This window comes from Bombus affinis, unplaced genomic scaffold (genome assembly GCF_024516045.1).
Source record: "Bombus affinis isolate iyBomAffi1 unplaced genomic scaffold, iyBomAffi1.2 ctg00000202.1, whole genome shotgun sequence".
Taxonomy (NCBI): Eukaryota; Metazoa; Arthropoda; class Insecta; order Hymenoptera; family Apidae; genus Bombus; species Bombus affinis.
The window spans coordinates 65509-89134 of NW_026108906.1; the positions used below are offsets into that span (position 1 = coordinate 65509).

Consider the following 23626-nt stretch of genomic DNA (forward strand, 5'->3'; position numbering starts at 1 on the left):
TTGTTTTTACATATGTCAAAAGAATGAAAGGAGATGACGATGAATCGGTGACAGGTAGAAAATTGTAATCTGTTGTATTTCCATGGTACTGTAGTTGATTATATTTTGTTCAATATTATTCATATTCTATCATGTAATTTGGGAATATACATACATATACATATATAAAAATATATTAGATAGTGGTATACTTATCCCCTAATCTTTGTGATTTCTATGAAACTTTTATGATTCATTGTCACTTGTATGAAGGATGGAAATATAAAAAATTGATAAAATTATTAATAATATTTATTATTATTAAATTATTATTATTAAATGTCCAAATTGGACAAATTGTGAATTTCAATAAATAAATAAAAAGAAAAAAAAAGTTAAATTAGCATGTTGGTGGCTACCCACAGCGGGGTACCTGTTATTTTCTATAGGTTGGGGTTGATAATCAAGCTGATCCACTCGGATTGGTTATCACACCTTTTATTTTCTCTCTTATACAAAACACTTATACAAATCACACAGCAAACGTCTAATCTAACGTAATGTTACGTATAACAATATACGTATGGAATTTTAAATGTCATGAGGTTTGCAGCGGACTCAATTTTAATTACAGTTTTAATTACATTAAACATTTTGCTCATTGATGACCTTACCTTAATTTTTTTCTCCTTCCTCACTTTCTTCTCCTATGCGAGTGACACAGTAAGATTGATAGTAGCAAGCAATTTCATTAAAACACAATTTCCTTTTCCATTTGATGAACACGATACGAGACGAGGGAATGATTTATGAACATGATACGAGACGAGGGAAGGATTTAGGAACACGACTTTCGAGCGGTTTCAACAACTATTAAGTTTCATTTATAGCAACGAACACTGCCAAAGTTCATCAATTAATGTAATCGATCAATGTTCGTAATCAATAAGATTCGCGTAGGTGCCGTAGATGACGTAGATGAAAAAACGTAGACTAAACGTAAATGACGAAATTATGTATTAATTTATTTTAACGCGTTAAAATTACGCTAATGACAGTTGCGCCGTTCTATTTGTTCATATATTTAAGCCCTATATGCAACAAAGTGAACGTAGCATCTGCAAGCGTGTTAGTTGGACAACCACGAATTTTCGCATATATTGCACGAAAATTCGTATATAACAATAATCACTGCCATAATCATGGTCGAACGTAGATGACGAGCTTATGCATTAATTCACTTTAACACGTTAAAATTACGCTAATGATAGTTGCTCCGTTCTATTTGTTCACATATTTAAGCCCTATATGCAACAAAGTGAACGTAGCATCTGCAAGCGTGTTAGTTGGACAACGACGAATTTCGTTTCGCAAACACGGACACGTGAAACATTTTGAAGTTACGTGGACGCGAGAGTAATTCGTTCCCTTAAATTGCTCAATTTTCATTTCTTTCGCCATGTATATTCGAGTATTGCATTTGAATTGCAGAGCAGTCGGAAGTAACGGCGCACGTCGTTGATATATCGACAGGAACATGAATTCTTTTTTCATAGGATGAATACTTTTTTCATCGAATTATTAAACCGAATCAAGTTTTCAAGTCCAATCATTTAATTTCATCGTTTTACATCGAACGTTTCAATCTTTTTTCTTTTAAATACCTTACTTATATTTCATCTCGTTGAATATTCCATATTTTTAATGCTATTACCACTTATTGGTAATTTCAAATATGTAATTATCGTTCTGAAGTTAGAAATTCGAAATAACATTCGTCAGTATATGATTCTACGTTTTATATAGAGTAATAAAAATGATACAATGAGTTTCGTTAAATAACCAAAAAAAAAAATTCTTGTTCCTTTTTCTTTTTTTTTTTTTTTTTTTTTTTTTTTGGTTTTATGTATCCAAGGTCGAGAATAAACTATGTGCACGTTTCCTCTCGTTTCTTGTATTTTTATGAGGAATTCAGTCTTTTTACGCCACAGGAGTCTCAACGTTTTCGTTTTCACGCCTACGTTACGCTCGTTAAACACGTTCCAACAAGACCATGAATAAGGGTAACAGCTTTAACGTTTTCACATGTGTTAATTTATTATTTTAGACCTTAAATATTTTATTTATAAAATCTTTATTTGAACAAGTTACCATTGTCGCTACAATAAATCAATGAATGAAATCAGTTTAAATTTAAAATATCATTTCATAATTTCTCGTCACTTGTATCTGAAAACAACAAAAAAACGGTGTACCCACATCGTGCGTAGACGGGAAATTAAAACAGTGGAGCTTAATTGAAACACTGATCATATTCCGCGATTGTAAAACAATAATAGAAAATCGTGTTTCTTTTGAAGGGTATGAAATTGTCAGGAGATTATGCCATAAATGAAATTGGAAACTAGCTGGTCAAAGGGATTAAACTCAATTAAACTGAACTGTGTTATATTGTACAAAGGCTAGAGAACTGCTACCAAATATCTGCTAGTTTAAAGGTGTCCCTTATAAATTATAATTATATTTCAAATTCAATCTCCTAGTAATAAGTAAATTAATATTTTACCTAAAATCTGTGATATAGATAACAAAAATAAATTCTTTACATTATTCGTTAGTTTGCAATATAATTAGAATATTCTTTATTTTTATTTTCTGGTGTCTTTGTTATTCTTAAAAGATAAACTGCTTATTTACAAATTTAACACTGCATATGCTATTAATAAATCATTTTATATTTAATTTTGCAACCTTCAGTCATTGTTAAAACTTGTTGACAATACTGTCGGTTAATAGAAATTTCTAAAATCCCCTTGTTTCTACTCGATTAAAGGGTATATTGCAGAAACTATGTTAGCTACAGTGTTAGCTACAAATCACCTGTGTCACTCCATTAAACTTATACACAATAGTATTGATTCTTGTTTTAATTTAAAATAAAATATGTTATTGTAGGAATGAAGCAGAATGTTCAAATAATTGAAACAACTTTTTGTCCTATAATTAGTGCCTTTCATTTTAAAAATTAAAAAATTTTTAATCAACGATATTTGGAAGTTTCGATCTAAAATGACCAGGAATTGAAACAGAAAATATTTTGATGCCAGTAAATACGTATTCTTCACACATAAAACAAATATGAAAACAAACATCGATGTATATGAATGAATTTTGAAATGGGGAGGAATTATATGATTATACCCATTCTCTGTTGCGTTTAATTGTTTCAATTGATGTTTCATGAGAATTTTCATCGAATTTTTTAGAGATCCTGGCTGTAAGGTCTTTTTAAAATTATAAGAACAGATTCAAACTATAACATTTGAAAACTTGTGGTTACAAAACTTACTTGTTTCTCATAATTATTTAAATGAATCTATTCGGCATTTTGAGTGACCGTCCCTTTATGGCTCGGATAACACCTCTCCTTCCTTTGGGAAATTCCGAATTATCTGTCCTCCCCGAGCTGCAAACCTGATGACTTAGACAGTAGGGAAAAACATCAGGGAAAACCTCTGGCTAGAAAAGTACGATAGACGAACAAAATTTAACGGCTGATGGGGAGTATCAACAACATACAAGGACAATCATCAACAAAGTGTCGTACCGTGCGGGTGAAATACTGGAGTTTCAATAAGATCTTATAACCATCGAGTTCAGAACATCAAACTTTGTTTGCATAAAGCAAGTGTAAACAAAGTGTCAAATTACACTAACACTCGATCTATTAAATCCGTTCCACCTTGAGCGTTAATTCATTCAAGGTTCGTGGTATCGATCGATCGGTCGGACGTGCCCGGTGGCTCTTTAGTTGATGATTTGTAACAGAATCCTTGCATTAACACAGATTCTCAGAACACACAACTTCACCCAGCAGATATCGATTACAGTCAGTTGTCACTAACAATGCTAATATCAACAATTTCTTTACCTGTTGATCCTCTGGAAGTTTTAACTATATATATTCTCTAGGAACAGTAGGATTTTAATGATATAACTTTACTAATGAGATCTTAATGTCATAAACGGTATCGAAACTTCTTAATTAATGTCGTTATCGAAGAAGAGACTCGTAATCTTCTCAAACGAAGAGCACTTGATGTTTACAAGTAGAACTCGATATCTTAGTTTCTTAAAATGTGTTTCTGTGTTTACTTTCTAAATGTAAACTTTATTCAAAACGAGCCGTTCATTCGTTACAGGCCGTTAATAAAATTGCACTTTGCACAAAGGAATTGCCGTTAATAATTTAAGATTCTCTGCTCGTCGTACAGGGTATATATCGTAATTATTCACGACGATCGTAACGTTTAAGTCCAATTCGAGCTTAAAATCCCACGTGAGCTATACTACCACAATGGCCTGAATTTCTATTTGTTCGTTTACTGCCTGTTTGTACTCGGAGCATCCGTTGTAAATTACAGCAAAATCTTCTAATGTGTTCCAGAATATGTCTTCATGGAATTTCAATAATTTATTATATCTATAGATAACAAATGTAAAACTTATTAATTTATAATTAATATAAAATAAGAGAGCACGAAACTTCCTATTTTATGGACATATTAAATATTTGTAAAAAATTCTGTATCATTAGTATCACTTTAATTACTTTAAAGGATATAATCCCATAAAGCCGTGACCCCTGAAAGAATCGATGTTCACGCGTGACAAATTGGCGTCGTATGAAAGTTCCGGTATGAACGTTACTAGAGCTGATACCAGCTAGGGGCACAGGTATATGTTCTGGGTTCATTATATATTTATAAAGGGCTGCCGATTCAACGAGTGGTCCGGGTAAATTTAAATTGTAAATAGACAGAGATTTCAAGTAAAAGCCTGGATAAGAGCGGATATGGTATGAGAGTCTGTGGTGGAAAGAGGAACAGACTGCTTTTATTTGTAAAGTTTGAATTTCCTCGATATCGAAGGTGTTTAAGCCGCAAGTGTGTTTCATGTTAATCGTTCATGTTAATTCATTCGAGACCGAGATTTTATTGTAATACGATTCCTGGGTGTCAGTACGATCTGAATGTTTTGTTAGAATGATACTGTGCTTTTCTCTCTCTCGAATATCCTTTTCATATTTTAATTTTAAATCGATGACAATCTTAAATTTTATGCCTCGTGTTTTTAAAATATAAAATTATATACTATGTTATACTATAATGTATTATGTACAGTTATATATATTATGCCTACTGATTGATATGAATTTCTTTCGGTCTCGAATGCGTTAAAACGGAGCGCAAAGAAGTCGAAATTACTTATTGTAATTGGTAAAACATCGTGAAAGGCAGACAGATACAAGAAAGAAGTTAAACTATAAATTATATTTGCGACATTGTTATGTTTTTGCTTTCTTTAAGACTTTCATCAAGACAGCCGACCTATAAATATTAATCGACCAATTTCTCTAAGCTTGTAACTTCAAATTAATGTTTATATATATAAAGAGTTACGTATTAATGTATCTAAATATTTAAAAAGATGTTTAATGTTATAAATGATGGATATTAAAGATGTTCAAAAGAATGTAGTCTTCGCGTGTTCTTTATCATATCCCTGATCAAAGACACTCCAATATTATTACAATATCCAATTACATATTGATACACAAGATTATCATTTATAACATTTTGGTTTTCTTAATTGAGTTATTCATTTAGTACAAATGATAAGTAATTAGTAATAATTCATAAAAAAAAAAAAAAAAAAAAACGGTATTGTAGTAGAAATATTATAAGAAAACATTTTCTGTTTCAGTGTAGAGTTACTCCTTTTTATAGACAGTGTCGTACAAATCCGTACGTCTTTGAGAAAATGTATCTTTGAGAAAAGGTATCTGAGCCCTTACTTCCTCAACAACTTTCAAATCTGAGAGAAAAGAAAAACATACCAAGTAATAAGTAATGCTTGCTAATAAATTCAGCAAATACAGAGGGAGCCGGCAAAATCGATAAAACAACGAGACTCAAAGTTAATTACATCGTGGATTTCTCGCTTTTAACGTTAAGCTGGAAATTACCGATATCGGTGACCACCATATTTTCCTGAGTTTCCAAATCGTAAAGGATTTTCCCCCAGGGATTTGTCGACTGTGTATGTCCCCATGCGACATAACTTGCTGAAGGAACACGAGCCGGTGATATACAGGCGACGTATAATTGATTGTCATTCGTTCTGGAACGCTGAAGTAATGACCAGTGCAGTGGTCCAGTGGTCATATTGAATGCCGCCGGATATATCAGCATTTGGCAACCTAACACAGAGAAACGGGAAATATGAGACCACTGAATTTTAGTTAACTTTGTAGCTGCACAGTCCACATTCCATAATTTATGAATATGCGAGAACAGTCCTCTTGTCGTGCTTCTAATTCTTTTATTTATTTCATTTTCAGCGAATATACTGGTTTTTTAAATTAAGCTCCTTTTTATACAGAGTTACAGATTATATTGATTATATTTTATATAGAATATATTTAAGAAAGATAGTTACTTTCCTGCTAGTTAAGTATTGTTCGATTAAGCTACTGTACCTTTGTTCCGATAAATGCGTGCCATTTCCTCGAATATGATATCATAGCAAATGCCAATACCTATTTTCCAGCCCTTCACATCAAACATTGTTAGGGAATTACCAGGACTGAGTGAATCACTCTCTCGAAAAGTAATCTTGTTGGGAATGTCGATGTCGAATAGATGTACCTAATAATATAAAAATATAGTTGCTAACTCTATTGCTGTAACTTTTGTAATTTAACATCAATGTTACGAACTTTTAAACTTTAATTGTTTTTTATTTAATAACTGACAGCGTTTTTATCACTTTCTTTTATTAAAAAGTTTTATCATTTAATAATATTTGAGAAGGAATATTTTTTAAGAAAAAATAAGTTTTTTCCTATGTGAAAAATTTATGTTACAAAACAAATATATTGTCCAAATCTTATATATTATATTACGACAAAAATATATGTTTCTCGTATCAAGACGTATTTTATAAACCTATAACATATTTTTTAAATTATAGAATTGGTTATAGTACACGTATGTACATATGTATATTCCTAAATTATTCCTAGATAGAGTCACTTTCTCCACCCCAATATTTTCAATTTCAAAGCCACATGGAGGTATATTATTTACCTTCCGGTGTTTTCCTATCAAAGTTCCATCGGGACCCCAAATAGTACAGGTATTGTACAATTTATCGCCCTCTATTTCAGGTATCGTACCACCAACTACATAAATGCTGTTTTCTCTAGCTGCCATCGATAAAGCAACGCTCGTTTCACCATCAGGAATACTCTCGGCGTATTTTGGAAAGTATTCTGCATTGCAATATTTCAATTAATGAAAAATAACTGTCCTTTGTTCCAACCATAAATTAGGTTGAAATGTTTGTCAATTTTTTATTTTTTAAATTATTAAAATAACTAAATTTTATATTTCGATTTACTTAAATATATAATTACTTAGATAATAGTACATATAATAAATTGTTTCTACAGGTTCAAGATGAAAAATGAATATTTAGAAATGTTTAATTACAATCATGCTATTTGGGTTAGTACCAGTGACTTGTTACGTAACGACTTTGCTAGTACTTTTTGAAGCATAAAGTTAGATTTTAACTAACTTTAATTTTTAACTACTATAGGTGGAATTATAAATACAAAATAATTGATAATACTAGTTTATAAGTACCTAATTATTAGTATCTTAAAAAATATATTTATACAAAAATCACGATAATCATAAAAGTGGGGAAATTCTATATTCTCGAGTCAATTCACAATCTTTATGGAAGTATAAACGATAAGGTAATTTGTCTACTTTTACTTTTTTCTATATAGTTGTTATACATATAATAAATTATTAGAAAAAGAAACAAATTATTACGTATTCCATATGCCGAATTAAAGCATTCAGGAAGAGCGATAATATCAGCATTATGCTCTTTCGCGCTGGAAATGTAGGAAACTGCCCGCTCTACATTTTTGCTTTTACTTCATTTACTTGAAGTTGTACCAACGCCAAGCGAAATGCTAAAATGTTGGAAAATTTAAATACACTCGGTTATATATTTCCCATACTTTTTATCTATAAATACTTTATACATAGTGAATACTTTCTCGACATCGTTCGCACTACTTGTTTAGCGATGTTCGTAAGTATCATAATGTTCTTTGAGGTTATGTATTTTACTACTCGATATCAACATTACGTAAACAATACGCGGGGATTTTTAATAATTATTGATAAAGTTTAGGACATTAAATTTGATGTAATTGTAAACATTATTACATATTATAATTAAATGTAATTTTCAGTTAAGGGTAAGAAAAGAAATATACTTTTGTAAAAATACACTTTATTATAAAATCTGTATAAATAAAATTGTACAATTTATCTTGAAAGTAAAATGACCGAATACGTTACTGGAAAATATTACTGCCTACTAAATGATCGAGATCTTGATCTTTCTCGTCTTTTGTGTTTCTTTCTGTCTGCATAATCTCTGGGTTTCTTATCTCTAACTTTTTCTCTTTCTTTGCCTTTCTTTTTATGTTTCTTACTTGATCTTTCAGACGAGCAATCGTGCTTCTTACGTTTCTTTGACTTCTTCAATCTTTTTAATTTATAAGAATCATTACTATTAGAGTTACTTCTTTCTCTTCGTCTCTTCTTTTCAGAATCACTATCGCTGTCATCATTAGATTCGGAGCGCCTTTTTCGTCTTTCTGATTTTTTATCCCCCACTTTATCATACTTGTTCTTATTCTGCATCGTACTTCCGATTTTCTTTCTTTTATTACTACTTTTGTCACCATCTTCACCGTCTTCGGGGTCAGGGGACATTGATCTTTTTCTATCCATCTTTTGCTTGAGTCCCTTGGATTCCTTGTCCTTATATTCCTCATACTTTTTTGTATCTGAAATTAACCCCATAAAATACTGAAAGCTAAAACCTCTACATTTATCATATTTTATATAAAAATAGAAGGGACCTTTAAAAAATTGCATGCAACAACACACTTACAGGTACTCTTGAATTAGTTTTTCTACATGTCCGATTATGTCTTTATATGTATATGTCAATTCAAATTTGTTTTCTTAAAAGTCCCTTGATGAAAAACTAACACTTCATATTAACTTTGAACTTTTGAGTTCTTAGAACATTCTGATTTAGTCACTGGCCGTACCATAAATTCATTTACAGATATTATATTTCCACCAAGAGCTAGTTTTATTATGAGCCTTCCTGCATCATCATCAAATCCTTCTATATGACCATAATTATTACTTTGTTTTCCAGCTATAATTTTCACAAATGTTCCTTTCTCGATTTTAACTTCTTCCTCTTCTTTTTTGGAATCTGTATTTTTCTTCTGCAATGCTACTTTGTCTGCTCCAAGACCCATACCTTTTGGTCGTAATTCTGGTATGACAGCTGCTACTAATCTGTAATAGTTAGAATAAACGATTGTGAAATAAAAAATGATGTTCTCTGTTTACTTTCCAATAAGTGATGTATTAAATACATATAATTAATTTAATCCAGAGTAAAATTCATACTTTTCATTTCAACCAATTCCCTTTCCTGGTTGCCATCCCATTCCCCTTAACATTGCTACACCAAAAGCATCAATAGGAATTTTTTCATAATCTTCTAACGTAGACTGAAAAATACAAAACGATATTTATAATATGCAAATGTAATACATCTGCGCATTGCACATCAATATGTTGATAACGTACCTGTTCTTTGCCTCCTAATGATTCATCTTTTACTAAAGGTAAAGTTAAATCATTTGTTTTAGTTTCATGTTCATTCTTTGACTTAAGTTCCTCAATGATTTCTTTAGCCGCTTGCTCTTCTAAAGTAACAACTTTATTTTCACTATCTTCAACTGGCTCTTTCTTTCTATATTGATATTATTGGCGATGTTTTTCCATTAGATAGCTTTGATTTTGCCTCGTTAACACTAGCGTCTCCTACCTTTTCCTTATCTGCCTTCGGAAGGTAAATGTCTGCATCTATTTTATTAACAATTCTATCATGCCAGGTTTTTGAACCTAGTAATGGAATAATTAGAGGTTCATCTTTTTTTTCTTCCTCACTGAAATAAAAAAATTGTTTTCAAATATATATATTCCGCTATTGGTGATTTTTATAGGTTAGGTTGAGGTTATATGTTTCTTGATTATAAATTTTACTTTTTGAACTCACCCTATTACTTTAATACCTTTCTCATCGAGGCATTCAATGTAATCAACTTTCTTTTTTTCTTGTGGAATAGCATTTTTTAACACAGGTTTCTTAATAGATTTCTTCTTTCCTTCTTCTGCCATTTATTCGTTATTTTAACACTGACTTATAGATCAATACACATGTATATACTAGACATAAAGATTGATGTCACTTGAAACTATGTACATGAATCTAATATCTTATTATACTTTATTAATCTACTCAAAATTACTTGCACATTACTAAAATTTCATTCCGACAATGTATCAAGCGCCTGAATAAGTGACATTAAAGTAAACATATATGAGAGAGGAAATAAGAAGAACTGACGCCTATGGTTTTCTATGTTACAGAGCTAGTGCTGCACCATACGGCCAAATGCCGAAGGTGGCTTATGCTAGTATATACCTGCCTATACGTTTCAATCAGAAAATCGATATTATGTGGTCGTGTGAAAATTCACATTTCCCTAGGAGCTGTATTTTGATAGATTTAAGCTTCTAATGGAGCATTTTAAACGTATAGAGTATACTATGAAGTAGATAGTAGTGCGGATCATTTTATATTCATAGAAAATTTGAATGTATAGAAATGTACAAAATGCTCATGATATGCAAAGATATGCAAAATATTCAAAGTAAACCAATCATCAAAAAGTTTAGAAGCTGAAACAAATTTCTTTAATAACACCTAGATTAATTTTTATTTGTTAACAATCCCATATATAACCATAGCTTTCGCCCGGCGCATATACGCGCCCATACATGCGTTAATAAGATAAGAGGAAATAAAAGACAGATTATCGATAAAATACACTAACACATATGTAATACGTGGATATATTATCACTCAGATTACACATATTATATATTATAAGGGAATATGTATACCACGTATATATGTAGAACGAACATTTCAAACTTGTTTATAGCCCGTGCGCACACATACATGCACGCATACGAACAATTTTTCGAACTATAATTCTATTAATAATTTATAACCATTTATATTTTTATATTTTTATATTTTTATATGATAACCATTTATATTTTTTAAAATATGTTCTTATGGCATACATATTTATTCCACGCTTCATATCTATCCACATCCGTAACTGTAGGTGACATTGTTTTTAACAATTTTGCTATTATTTCATAATTCTTTAATTCATATTTCAAAGTCGTAACAGATGTTTCTTTTTTTTTTTTCAAGTTTTTCCCATATTGGACTTATTTCTAGCAGCCATGCTTGCTTACAAAGCAATTTTATATCCACGCAAGAATATTTTTCAGTAGATTTTATTATGTGGTTTACAATATCCATATTCTCTAATAACTGGTTGCTAAGGTATAATTTGAACATACCAAGTCGAGTAACTTCATTTGGTAATGATAAGTATATTTTCTTTTCAAGAAAAAGTCTGCGTAAAGCTGCATCAATGTCCGTAATAATATATTTACAATAAATATTATTGTTCTGTTATATTAATAATAACAAAGGAATATTCCGCACAACACAATAATTAAGATTAAGATAATGAATAATTATGATATTAAGATATTTTCTACTTAGAAAACATTGAAATAGGGTGATATACATACCACGGGCAATTAGTTGCAGCCAAAAGAACTACATTAGAATTTTCGTTAGATACTAATCCATCCAATCTAGAAAGAAGTTCTGATCTGATTCTCTTTGCAGGTTCAGACAATGTACAGTTTACTCCTTTATTTGTGCCTATCCAGTCAATCTCATCGATAAAAATAATTGTAGGCGAAAAATTATAGGCAAGTTCAAATAAAACCTGTTCAGTTTAACAAATGTATTTATTATTTATTAAATATTATATTCAAAATTCCTTAAATTCATTGTTTCATCACGAACGTAATATCATTTCGTTTTCCAAACAACTATTCTATTTATATATGATTATTATTATATATGATATATTCTAGAATCTCTTCTTCGTAGACAAAGGAAATCAACTTAGACGGATATACTTCTCGGGATCACCTCTCCATTTGCTCACCAATGAGCTGGCCGTTATGTTAAAAAAGGTGCATTGGCATTCTGTTGCGACTGCCTTCGCCAACATCGTCTTCCCTATTTCGTAATTGCTTGTAAACATGTACGGGAATGAAAGAAATACGAGTATCTTACCTGTACCAGGTGGTCCGTATAGCAGAATACCTTTCCAGGGAGAAAATGGGCCTTTGAAAAAGATAAGGTACTTGAGGAGATACACAATGGCCTGCTTAATAGCAGATTTACATTCCTCTAGGCCTACAATGTTGTCCCAATATACATTTAATTTTGTCAGTATGATTTCCTGCGACAATACAAAGATGAAATGGCGCATAATCTCCGTATTAATTTCCGTAAGTGTTATGTAATTCGTTATTTAAAACTTTACTGAAATCAGTATTTACAATACGTATATTAATCGAAAATAACTTACGCATGAAATGTCTTCAATAATCTTTCGTAATTCCAGATTGTCTATATAAAGCTTCTGAGCCTATTTTGATATCTTTGATTGCGTGGATTGTTCCATTAAGATGTTAAATAGCTCCTCTTCTGATGAAGATTCATCGCTTTCATTGGCGAAAATTGATGTCACTGTCATTGCGAGATTAATATCATCCGTAGCATCACCCCTCATCTTCTGTTGTGCATTCCTCCCTTTCACAGACCCAGATACAGACTCACTTCTCGTTTGTTTGCTAACAGATTTGACACGTTTTACTACTTCTTCGAAGATTGAATGATATTGTAATCGATACGTTGAATACGTTGAGAACGTTGAATAGTGTTAAATAATTTAAATTCTTACACTTTGTTCGCATTTGTCATTTCCCTCGTCTTTATTTCCTTTTCAGTTATTTTCTTGCACAATATAGGATATTTTTGGAATTTCATCTTGTAATAATTTTCATATTCTGTAAGAATAATTTCCAAATCGACGTTGTCGCAGACTCGATATTTCCGAGGTAGACGAGCTTCCCGGATTAATACATCGCTAATGTCTACATATCTAAAAAATATAATTTTTAATTCATTGAACAAATTTTATGCTATGAGTACACACTATACGATAATCATCAATTAACTGTTTTATTTCTAGGTAAGACAGACAAAAAGAATGTACTGTTTATTTATTATTATATAAATCCTCGGCGATAATTTTTTGCCTTCTGCTTTTTAATTTCTAATTTTTAAAGTTTGAATTTAAATATATTTTCATTTATAACTAGTTAATCTACGTTATCGATTGAGTTATTCTATAACTACTGAGTTACCGATGTCGATTTTCAAATTTTGGTTCCTTCCCCTCTTTCCGCACTAATTTCTATTTCGATTGGTCACCGATATTATTCGAAAAAATTGCAACTAAGAAGATATCTAAATTGCAATGTACTCACCCATTGCGTTCCAAATAATCACATATAAGGTACAATATGTTCCGATTACGTTCCGAAGTACGACTCTCCTCCTAATGCGACATTTATTTTTTTTATTATTAACAATAATTATTAATAATATAAAGATTTTCATGCAATTTTCTGTTACATTGCGAGTTTAATAAATTTGTTACACATAATTTTGTTATCTACTATCTTGATACGTGCAAAGATAAATCTGAATGATATATAATACAGCGTAAATGGCTATAAATAATTAATTATTGACAATAATTATAAGAATTATCGAAAGAAAAAATCATAGATACTATGTGCGAGTGTAAAATATCACAAAAAATGAACAACAATTGTGAAAAACGCAATATGGCAAATCAATGACAAAACACACTCATGACTGTCATGGAAGTTCCAAAGTCTAAAATCTAGAATATTCCTTACCTCTTTTCGCAAATTATGAGATATCTTATTTGTGGTACCTTGCAGCGATAAATCACCGTTCATTGTGATAGTTTTAAATGTGATAATGATATCCTTGTATTGACTATCGTTTTTCGATAGTTACGAGAATTTTCGTTTATTACTTTGAGACAATCCGTCACTTCCTTTCTCTTATAATGTTTCCCTTCAACTCCGTTGAAAACTGAGCATCAAACAGGAGACGAACGATTTGTTCGCACACATAAGCAGGGTGCGAATATAATGATGGAATAGTCGAATCCCGTCTACTGTATAGTAAGACGGATGCGACATGGAAATAGAAAGAGAAGGCTGTATATAAGCATTTTCTGTCCTTGTTTAATCAGGCATGCACACTAGTGGACACTGACGGCGCTCGTTTACCGTTGTTACACATTTCCGGCACAAGTACGCGGGCATTAGAGAAGAACGGAACGGTCTCTCTCTTTACCCCTATATCGCGTTTTTAGTTCGCTCACGCGCTCTGTACTTATATCTATTACATTTCCACCATAAGCAGCGGCCGTGCAGTGACTTACAAAAGTTTCGAACTCGCGGACGTTTAATCACGTTCCCTACTCCGAAGGGGTAAGTACAAAGTTGCTCGTCTCAGTACTCTTGTTAGAAGTTTTATCATCTCTTTCATTTCGTGGCTACAAGTTTTTCCAGGAAATTCTTATCGTTTTACAAGGGCTGTGGGACACAATGACGTCAGCTATCGATCATATACGCGAATTTGTTGTAAATTAATTAGGAGAATATCTGGAGTTCTTTATCGTTGCCAGCTGTAAAATATTAGAATTTTTCATTTATAATTGTCATATTTTCGACTCTTCCGTTGCCAAGACCATCTTGAAAGATTTTTGGTATGTTCCATCGCCCTTGTTAAAAGTGTGCCCATTGGTTAGCTATATTGATTTTAAAAACCAATACGTATATCAAGTTTATTATCTCACAGAAACAAAGAAATTCGTTTTATTAACGAATTTTCGATGTTTCTTCTCAATTTCCTTTAGCATCGAACGAAGAACATTATTTGATCAAACGTTTCATCGTTCAGATTATATTTCGTTTAAAAAGATTGAAATTGATATTGAGATAAAATCAAAAAGTATCCGTTGTTCTCGAACATTCTAGTATTCCTTCGCCGCTCGGGAGAAAGACAGGTATGAGGAAAGAGGATATTTTTTTTATTAACTTTTTAATATTGATATTTCGACAAATATTGACGTGTGCAGTGAGAAAATCGAGTGAAATTTTGAATAATATCGTTTTAATAATTTGTGAAACGAATTAGTTTGGTTTTTTCCATTTTTATTAGTTTCCGTCAGTGCTGATTGACGCGCCACTCCAGTTTCCATTTCCGTTTCTCGAAATTTCCTACGTCCTTGGTCTTTGGGACTCTTTGCCCAGGTAACTGCATTGCTTCTGGGTACGTCTCACCGTTCGGGTCTCTCGAGCTTTCGGTGTCAGTTGTTACCGTTGAAGGAAGAGAAGCTGGTGACGGATATTATCGAATAAATCGTTTATTCTGGAAAAGTTCGAGTAAGTTCGTTCTGTTTGAATAAATCAAGACATAGATCAATTTTTATCGTATCATCGTGATTCGCCATGTCGTACGTTTGGTTTCGGGATACCATATGTTTTTAATTTGGTACTTTTAATTTGACATTTTACGGCTATAATCGTGACAAGAAGATACTTTCAGTGAGTTATAAATATTTTAAATTATAAATTATAAATATTTGTTATAAATTACAATCATACTACGGGGAAAAGTGAAACATATGTTTTCTTGTGGAACGATTCATGTGATAGTAAATTATTCGAAGCATAATAATGCTTAATTAAACATCTATACGGTAACATTTACGGACGAATATTGGGGTAATATTATCGCGTCGCTTTAATCTGCCATTTAATGATTTGATTGCGGTCTTTGAAATGGCATCACAGATGCTGGTATAATATCACACGAAAAAGGAAGGACCACCAAGTGCACCAGTGCGTTGCAGCCATCGGGGGTGGATTTGACGCCGGTGCCGAGGAGAGGCGCAGAACGTGTTCGATCGACCCGCGAACGCAGCCCGTGCTCATACTGTGACAGAGTTCGTTTCAGTTAGTCTCAGTCGCTGTTTGCCCGTCGACAGCGTATAGTCGCGCCGGTCAACGATTATTTTTTCTTTTTTTGTTTCTCGATAATTCTCTCGCAACACTCGTTCTATACGTACACCATCAGTTTATCGCGCGATCATCGTTCCCGCTTCCCCTACCTTGTCACGTCCTTCAAAGAAGATTTCCCTTCAGTTTTTTGTTGTTTGGGGAAAATTCATCGCTCGGACACATGGATTTATCGACACGACGATTTATCGAGGCATCAGCGTGATGTACTTTTCAAGTTTCATATTTTCTCTATGATACTTTCTAAGGAGAATTTAGAACTCGAAAGATATCAATTTCCAGGAAATTTATGAGACCATCGATAGGTTTGAATTTAATTAACTCTCTTATAATTGGTATTTCAATTTTTCAATTCCTTAAATTTAGCTTTCTTTATGCTGTTGGACGATATAACGCGGGCATTTTATGATATATCCAATATATTCGTATATATAGTTTACTTTATACATTCGATAAATTTCCTTGGTTGGCCGGCCTGCAACTCACATACGGCACTTAATAAAAATTTGTTTCGTTAGAGGTCGGTGTTTGTTCATCTTCGTCATAAAAATGTCATGACGTCATATCATATCACAAGGGTTCTTCTGAAAGCTAGATATTCGATAACAAGATTAATGGTTTTCGGTAGCTTGCAATGTCAAGCTTTGAACTGGCGGGATCGCCTTGCTGTCAAATCGCCATTCAGCAGCGACCATATTCTTTAACTACGTTCAAGACGTATATCACGCTACAGAAACCATCAAAGGAGGATAATTGCAAGTTAGTTGCCTCTTAGAAACGAGACAGTTGGTTGTTACTTGTTATCCGTAGTTGGTAGTTGTTCTCCTTAGTCGTCACATATTATAGAGACGACATTCATAGTCACCAGTTGCCTTCGCTAATAGTTTCTTGTTGTCTGTAGTTAGTTCTCGTCATCGCTATGTATTCCATCAACCACGTAAAATTTAACATATAGGATTTTATTCATTTTTATTCTTTCTGTAGGAAGATTCTTTAAGTAATATGAATTTAAGTAACTATTTTATGATACAATAAGGTGGAAAAACGATTATTTTACGTAACGTAATTTTTTAAAGAACTTTGAATTTAAAGGATTCAGATAGATATCTTAAACGTAATTAAACCCTCCATATCGTAACAAATTAAAAGAAATTGCGCAAGAAAGTACAAATACATTTAATGCATAAAACATATATTTAAAATCCAAATGTAGGCGTTGACGCGTGCGTGCTACATGTTCGAAACGTTCGTTACATCCGCGATAAAATTTGTAACGACGAAGAAGCTTAACATATGGTGTGCTTCAAGACGACAGTAAAAAGTGTTGGCGGATTTTTCGAAATTTCTTCCATTCTTAATAAAAATATATTGTATAAATATAGTAGGATTTTTCAAATTTAAATAGTTATAATGATTTGAAACTTTACAATCGTACGGTTCTGTTTTATCCTTTGAATATACCTGTCATTTTCATATCTCCTTTTAACTAAACTAAATATTTGGAAATCCTATAATTTGTACACTTCTATTTGTGAATAAGATCGATGAAATTAAAGCGTAACTATGCTTTCAATAATGGCTTCGATGTATTGCTCACCATTATGGCGGATTAACGTCTCTAAGTGATCGACCTTAATCACTAAATGGCAGCCGCGATTCAGTGGTAGAGCCTTACACATGACGGACATTGCAAGCGCTTCTAAGACGTCTATTGTGAAACGTTTCCAATAGCATCGGTTACGACGACGGTGAAATCCGAATAGAAATATATATCGCGTATCGCTTCAGCCTGACATGTCTTAAAATAACAATTCACAATTTTTCGTTCTTAAAAAAGAAAAAAAAAAGTCTATAAAAATTATATGCAAATAAAATAGATAAATGGATAAATGGTTGTACAAATTTATAAAACAGATATTACAAATATACGTAAATAAATTACATATTTATAAATTGTTTGTTTAAATATCTGTTTGTTTAAATAAATAAAAGGGATATTTACGACTTACAATGAACTTACAATGAGTCCTGTTTTTAGTTTTAAACAAAGCAAAAACGGATAACAACTTTTTAAAATGTAAAACTCAACGCAACAGTGGTTTTTTTAAATTAATCAATAACGTTCAAAGTTAATTAATTTAGAGTGGTTTGTACATTTTGTATGCTCGCCGTATTTTAACGTTTGATGTGTAACGTTTGATGTAGTACTTGATGCCCGAAAAATCGAAAAATAATTAAATTTGATCGTTTCGTCGAATTTACAAGTGTGTATATTCGTGTGAAATCCTATGTGCTTGTGTATGCTGATGTGAAAGGTGGTAATATATTTTTCTTTTTTCGATTATTGTTGTCAACTTTTGTGTGGAATAAATCAATTCCGTGAATAGAAGTGCAATCAATACAGCTTACTATGAAATGATAGCACAACAACAGTACATATCGCCATTGACGTCAGCTTCACAAAATTTCTCGAGTATCGAGGTCGTCCATTTGGGTTAAGAATTTATTTCCAAAATCCCACAAGCACGAATATCTTATGGAAATCCACTGTATTTCCACAGTAATTTTTAATAATCAGATTCCATATTGTATGCTACGATTCGAGGCAAATCTGCAGCTAATTATTATCTTTGCTGCCTTTAAATACCATAAATAGTCGTCCGTAAATTTTAAAAGATTTTCTGTGCCATACTTATATTGTGTATTTTAGTCTTAAGGTGCGGGTCGTGTTCAATTAATTGAAAGTGATGAAACTGTAATGGGTCACGATAGTCAAATATTAAAAATGGTCTCGTTGGCTACATTTAAAATCTTTACGAGATATATATGCATAGTACGTTGCTACTAGCAACGGGTAGCGACGAGCAATAGAGAACAGTACCTTCCTTATCTCGTCGTGATTATGTACATACCAGTAATGCACAGTACTCGTACTGAATATCTTACAACATCTACATAGATTTTCAGATTTGTTTCGAATATTACCAGCATAACCATGATAGTAGAATTCTGTTACAGTATTAATTCTATAGTGCCGTTATGCATAATACAGCCCTAAAATGTTTCTACAAATATACGAATATTTTCGTCAGCTACTATATTCCAACCATGGCTTATTATGAAAGGAAATATATAACGAAATTACTTGTTTTTTTAGACTAAATTAGTTTAATTTGAATAATTTTAGTAATTGTGTAGGATCGAACAACAACTTATCATTAGCTTCACTCGAGACTTGATTGCACGTAGCAACGTAATTGCGTTGGAACTGAGGGTAGAAAACAATGTCAACCGTTAGACGCGTCCGTCTGGCGAATGTGTAACGCGTGAATAATAGATGGCGGCAATCACTTGAACCCTACTTATAGCTGTCTCGGCTTATATCGTAGCATTCAACCTAGGGTATAACGATAGGGATCATTAGAAGTTCAAAGGCCGGCTGATCAGCCTCATTTTGTTCCATTTTTTAATCAAGCGATGAATCGACAAATTGTACAGATTTCGATGGTTATCACAGTTCTCTGGGAATTTTGAAGCGCGGTTCGTCGAATTTAGTCGGATTGGCTACAGACTCTTTTACGAGCAGCTTGAAACTCGATCTAGTTTCGAGAAAATGAAAAATTCGTTTTATCTCTTTGCTTCCCTGTTCCTTCCTTCCTCTTTTTTTCTTTTTTTTTTTTTTTTGCTTTTTACATTGCGTTAAGACCGGCTAAATAATATTGATTGCCATGGACGTTGGCTGGTTTAAAATCACTGACATCGACGATAACAAAAGTAAGTTTGATGATCATTTATCTGAGCCGGTGTTATTCGACTTGAGCTCTGCACATTTGTTAATATTATTCTAGTAGGGATGAGATACTACAAATTTTAAATAACTTCGATTAAAATTATATTATAAAAATTATATTACATTAACGTTTAGAAGTCAATAAAGTGGAAAGAATTACGCGAGATAATGTAAATATAAATTATATTACATGGAAACAATACGGCTAGGTAATTTGAAACATTCTGGCTAAAATTGCATTCTTTCAAAGTTAGGACGTACAGTATTTACAAAGTAGATTAAGTATCAAATGGGGTACTTAAGAAAATTCATGTTATCATTCTTTAGTAAACATTTTCAGCAATAGCCTTAATAGCCTTCTGCAAAAGCTGCTTTACGTTACGTTAACGTATTCATTATTAATATTAATCATATTGTTCTTATCTCCTAGGGGCATAACAATCCATTTTTATATTGTGTTAAAGCTAAATTTCTATTAGATTGTCGCAAAATTTTCTTTCGTTTTATAAAGAAATGATAGATACAGAAAAAATATCGTACATCTATCATTTCTTTATAAAACGAAAGAAACTTTTGGAACAACCTAATGTTTCTCTACAACGACACTTCTACGATGTTAAAATATTTGATAAAAATATTTGATAAAAATATTAAGAAATTCTAATATTGATTTAAACGTATCGATTTATTTACTTTTCGCTGCCAGAAATTGTTAATTATGATTTCCACTTGAAAGAGTATTTCATATTATGAGGATAAATGATCAAATTCATCTCTAATATACACGTTAGAGAGTCATTTATAGCTGCAATCCTGTTTACCGTTCATATTCCTGGAACTCGATAATTCACTAGGCGATTGCTTTAACCGTGCAGAATACATCCATAAATAATTAATCGCTATTAATATTCCATCGACTTTTGAAAATCCCTGATGTGATCTATTTCACGTGATGAGAATACGTGTAAAGTGAGGTTATTGCTTGATTATCTTTAGTCGAATAAATCGAGTGATTCAAATTATAATGCGGAAGAAAGTCAAAACTATGTATATTATTTTTTTCAATTTTTATGTATCATTTGACGGAAGGAAATTTGGTAAGTAAGGTTCACCTTCTTTAATGTCAATGATTTTGACATATGTTATTAAGCTCCAAATTCTAAGCAATCTTCTATATATATATGTAGTATCTTAATGGGTCTTAGAGGAAAGGACAAGTAATGATGTTTTGATTTAATAAATAATATTCGAAGCAACGAAATGATTACAATGCTGTCGTACGTCTTATTCTCATAGACGGCTTCCGACTTCCCGATTCACACTCTTCGGCTTCTACACTCGCTCGCTCTCGCTTCTCAAGTCACACTCTGCACACCTTTTGCATCCGTCTTCTCCGGCTGCTCAACTAACACTGCCTTTAGCGTCTCTTTGTCTTTTCCCGTCCTATCGGACACGTGTCCCGAAACGCCCGTGGCCAGAGTCACGCAGGCCCTTTCCACGAAACTATCCACTTAAAAAGAACCGACGACACATTGATGTACCCGACGATGCCGCGGCTCTCGCGGCATTGTTTATGGTTCGGCAGATATCTTAGGCCTTCTGTCCACGATACTACATATATAACATACGTATAATAGTCAAAGTTCAACTACCAAGTATACGCAAAGCTTTTATTTTCAATTTATGCGATACACTATGTTTCATGAATTTATTTGCTAACGGTATTGAAACAAATAACGAGCAGGACGAACTATCCGTGAACTGTTTTGCCAACGAGTACGCTTCCAATATTTTCTGTTTGAGAAAACACACTTGTTGCTGTTGCAACTCCAAATATTTTTACAGCCGATGCTTTTGCCAGGAATCATCGGCTAACATGTAAAATAGAGAAAAGCCATAGTTGATTGTAATGGAAATTTAGAAAACCTGAAACTCGATATAGAAGGGAAAAATAAAGGAAAGGAAGGGAGAGATTAATTGGAAGCTTGGGGCCAGGATTAATTCACTGAAACCGGGCTGCTTGTGTCATCACGAAACAGAATTGCCAGTACGTCATTTCTGTGCTCCCGTCCTCGTAAAAACGGTTTCACTCGTTAAGAAAAAAACGAATAGGCGGTGAAGAGAGAAAAAAGCAGACAGAGAGCGCTTTTAAAAAGCTGACGAAGCGTGCGTTGCCACAACGAGACACACGGTGCTATTTGTCGTTTTAAATTGGGCCGCAACTTGTTTTTGAGATCTTTGCTAGAGACATGTGAAAACACGTTGGAAGTATATTTCTTGTTTTTGTGGAATTTAGCTGGAAAATGAAAAATAACGTAAAACATGTACTTACGACTTACAGGGTAATTGAATGTATACACTATAATAACCAGCGATTTAAGGCTTTAAAAGATCGAAAGAAAAGAAAAGAAAAGAAGAAAGATAATATGTTGTGGCAGTCTAACTCGATCTTAGGAAATAGAGAGGGAGGGAGGGGCGGAGGCAAAGCTTGTTAATCTGGAAAGAATACAAGCATCAATTTCAAGCACTTATAGAGAATCAAGCGGGCTTGTTAAGGTCGTAAGTTGGACAATTATCCCGTGTTAGGTTCAATCAGCTTAGTTCTACACAAAATTGATCGAATCATGTGAAAACAAATGTATTCTGATTTTTGTCGCAGATATTTCTGGTCTACGCACTCCAGTGCCAACACAGCAGTTATTGAAACAGCTGATTTTCTCCTATTCTAGAGCGACAACATCCCCTGATCTTTTACAACCATGAAGGACCTGTACTCGAAAATACTTGCAAATCTCATCTGCTTGCAGGTTATTTTTGTCTTCCCGTCAGGGGCTGGTAAGTTGATACTGATTAATTATACCATCGAAATTCTATATAATGGCTACAAAAAATATTTGCATCATTACCCTCATTTCCTAACGAAGCGCGTTTTTTTACCAAGTTTTATATTTCATTTGATAGTATCAAATCTCTGTAGTTACACGAAAGTATTAAATGATAGGAAACTTGATATACACGAATTTAATTAATTAATAAGTTAGTCGATATACAGCCATTATTATTTCATGTGAAATATTACAACGTCAAAAACTTAACGTTCTTGTACGTACAGTATTAATCACAAATTGTAAGAATGTTTACTGATAAGCAAAATAGATAATATGGAAAACGCAGACCTATGGAAAGAGAATTCCTGACATTAGACAGGAATACGCGATTGCACGAAATATTTTATGGTATGTCTAACATGGAGAATATATGCGGCGAAGTACGAAAAATTCATCCTGAGATATGTATACGACCTACGCGGTACGGGACGTGTTATAAATGGTTTCCGCCACTCAGCCGTATTTGAATTTGTGAACACGATCGAACAAATGACGCGACAATTATTAATTGCCGTCTCTGCCTTAGTAACGATTCGCGTTGGAACGAGGTCGAATCGTTCCGATTCCACGCTCGATTAACAAATAATTACAGTGGACATCAATTACTTGGATGACCTTCGTCATTTCAGCTTAAAACGATTAATTTGATC

The 23626-nt window shown here is 32.7% G+C and overlaps 4 protein-coding genes and 3 long non-coding RNA genes across 25 annotated transcripts in view; 3 read left to right on the forward strand and 4 right to left on the reverse strand.

Annotated features, from left to right (window-relative positions):
• Positions 1-10598, reverse strand: part of LOC126927713 (G-patch domain and KOW motifs-containing protein-like) — a 67212-nt gene extending 56614 nt beyond the window's left edge. The window contains exon 1 of the mRNA XM_050743770.1: positions 10219-10598. Within this exon, the coding sequence (XP_050599727.1) occupies positions 10219-10340 (122 nt within the window). The 5' untranslated portion in view covers positions 10341-10598. The remainder of the gene's footprint in view (positions 1-10218) is intronic.
• Positions 1-23626, forward strand: part of LOC126927717 (uncharacterized) — a 93918-nt gene that overhangs the window by 48363 nt on the left and 21929 nt on the right. For 5 of the 14 annotated variants that reach the window (XR_007715794.1, XR_007715796.1, XR_007715797.1 and 2 more), the window contains 2 exons: positions 7211-7807; positions 7910-8154. The exons of 6 other annotated variants lie outside the window; for them this stretch is intronic. This is a non-coding gene — a long non-coding RNA (uncharacterized LOC126927717). Of the gene's footprint in view, positions 1-7210; positions 7808-7866; positions 8155-23626 lie in introns of all 14 variants that reach the window. 3 more of the 14 variants (XR_007715801.1, XR_007715799.1, XR_007715806.1) reach the window with 3 other exon arrangements.
• Positions 462-7587, reverse strand: LOC126927705 (omega-amidase NIT2-like). 3 transcript variants are annotated; one of them, XM_050743746.1, is made up of 5 exons: positions 7460-7587; positions 7131-7315; positions 6521-6689; positions 6008-6241; positions 462-3498 (listed from the first exon to the last, which is right to left on the reverse strand). In XM_050743746.1, the coding sequence occupies exons 1-5, from the start codon at positions 7473-7475 to the stop codon at positions 3482-3484; spliced, it is 621 nt and encodes a 206-aa protein (XP_050599703.1). In that variant the 5' UTR covers positions 7476-7587; the 3' UTR covers positions 462-3481. The 3 variants fall into 3 exon arrangements, with proteins under 3 accessions (XP_050599703.1, XP_050599702.1, XP_050599701.1); XM_050743745.1 differs by lacking the exon at positions 462-3498 and adding an exon at positions 4429-4624; XM_050743744.1 differs by lacking the exon at positions 462-3498 and adding an exon at positions 5517-5856 and having other exon boundaries at positions 7460-7580.
• Positions 5294-23626, reverse strand: part of LOC126927707 (omega-amidase NIT2-like) — a 34766-nt gene continuing 16433 nt past the window's right edge. Inside the window, exon 6 of the mRNA XM_050743753.1 lies at positions 5294-5349. The gene's annotated coding sequence lies outside the window, so the exon portion shown is untranslated. The remainder of the gene's footprint in view (positions 5350-23626) is intronic.
• On the reverse strand, positions 8342-9921 carry LOC126927709 (G-patch domain and KOW motifs-containing protein-like). Of its 3 annotated transcripts, none has more exons than XM_050743757.1 (4): positions 9747-9921; positions 9564-9667; positions 9292-9449; positions 8342-8920 (listed from the first exon to the last, which is right to left on the reverse strand). In XM_050743757.1, exons 3-4 carry the CDS (start codon positions 9407-9409, stop codon positions 8436-8438), a joined length of 603 nt encoding a protein of 200 aa, XP_050599714.1. In that variant the 5' UTR covers positions 9410-9449; positions 9564-9667; positions 9747-9921; the 3' UTR covers positions 8342-8435. The 3 variants fall into 3 exon arrangements, with proteins under 3 accessions (XP_050599714.1, XP_050599716.1, XP_050599715.1); XM_050743759.1 differs by having other exon boundaries at positions 9206-9449; XM_050743758.1 differs by having other exon boundaries at positions 9191-9449.
• Positions 10912-13076, forward strand: LOC126927719 (uncharacterized). Of its 2 annotated transcripts, XR_007715809.1 has the most exons (3): positions 10912-11355; positions 11452-12617; positions 12734-13076. It is a non-coding gene; the product is annotated as an uncharacterized LOC126927719 (long non-coding RNA). The 2 variants fall into 2 exon arrangements; XR_007715808.1 differs by lacking the exon at positions 10912-11355 and having other exon boundaries at positions 11362-12617.
• Positions 16765-22855, forward strand: LOC126927728 (uncharacterized). Its single transcript, XR_007715821.1, has 2 exons — positions 16765-20072; positions 22748-22855. It is a non-coding gene; the product is annotated as an uncharacterized LOC126927728 (long non-coding RNA).

Excerpts from the sequence above, each read along its gene's own strand:
- LOC126927709 (XM_050743757.1), bottom strand. The coding sequence starts at position 9,409 with ATGGGTCTTGGAGCAGACAAAGTAGCATTGCAGAAGAAAAATACAGAT. Across the intron at positions 8,921-9,291 it reads AATTATAGCTGGAAAACAAA|ATACAAAAAAGTATGAGGAA; the intron begins GTAATAATTATG and ends GGTTAATTTCAG.
- LOC126927705 (XM_050743744.1), bottom strand. Across the intron at positions 6,690-7,130 it reads TGATAGGAAAACACCGGAAG|GTACATCTATTCGACATCGA; the intron begins GTAAATAATATA and ends TTATATTATTAG. Across the intron at positions 5,857-6,007 it reads TATGGTGGTCACCGATATCG|ATTTGAAAGTTGTTGAGGAA; the intron begins GTAATTTCCAGC and ends CTTTTCTCTCAG.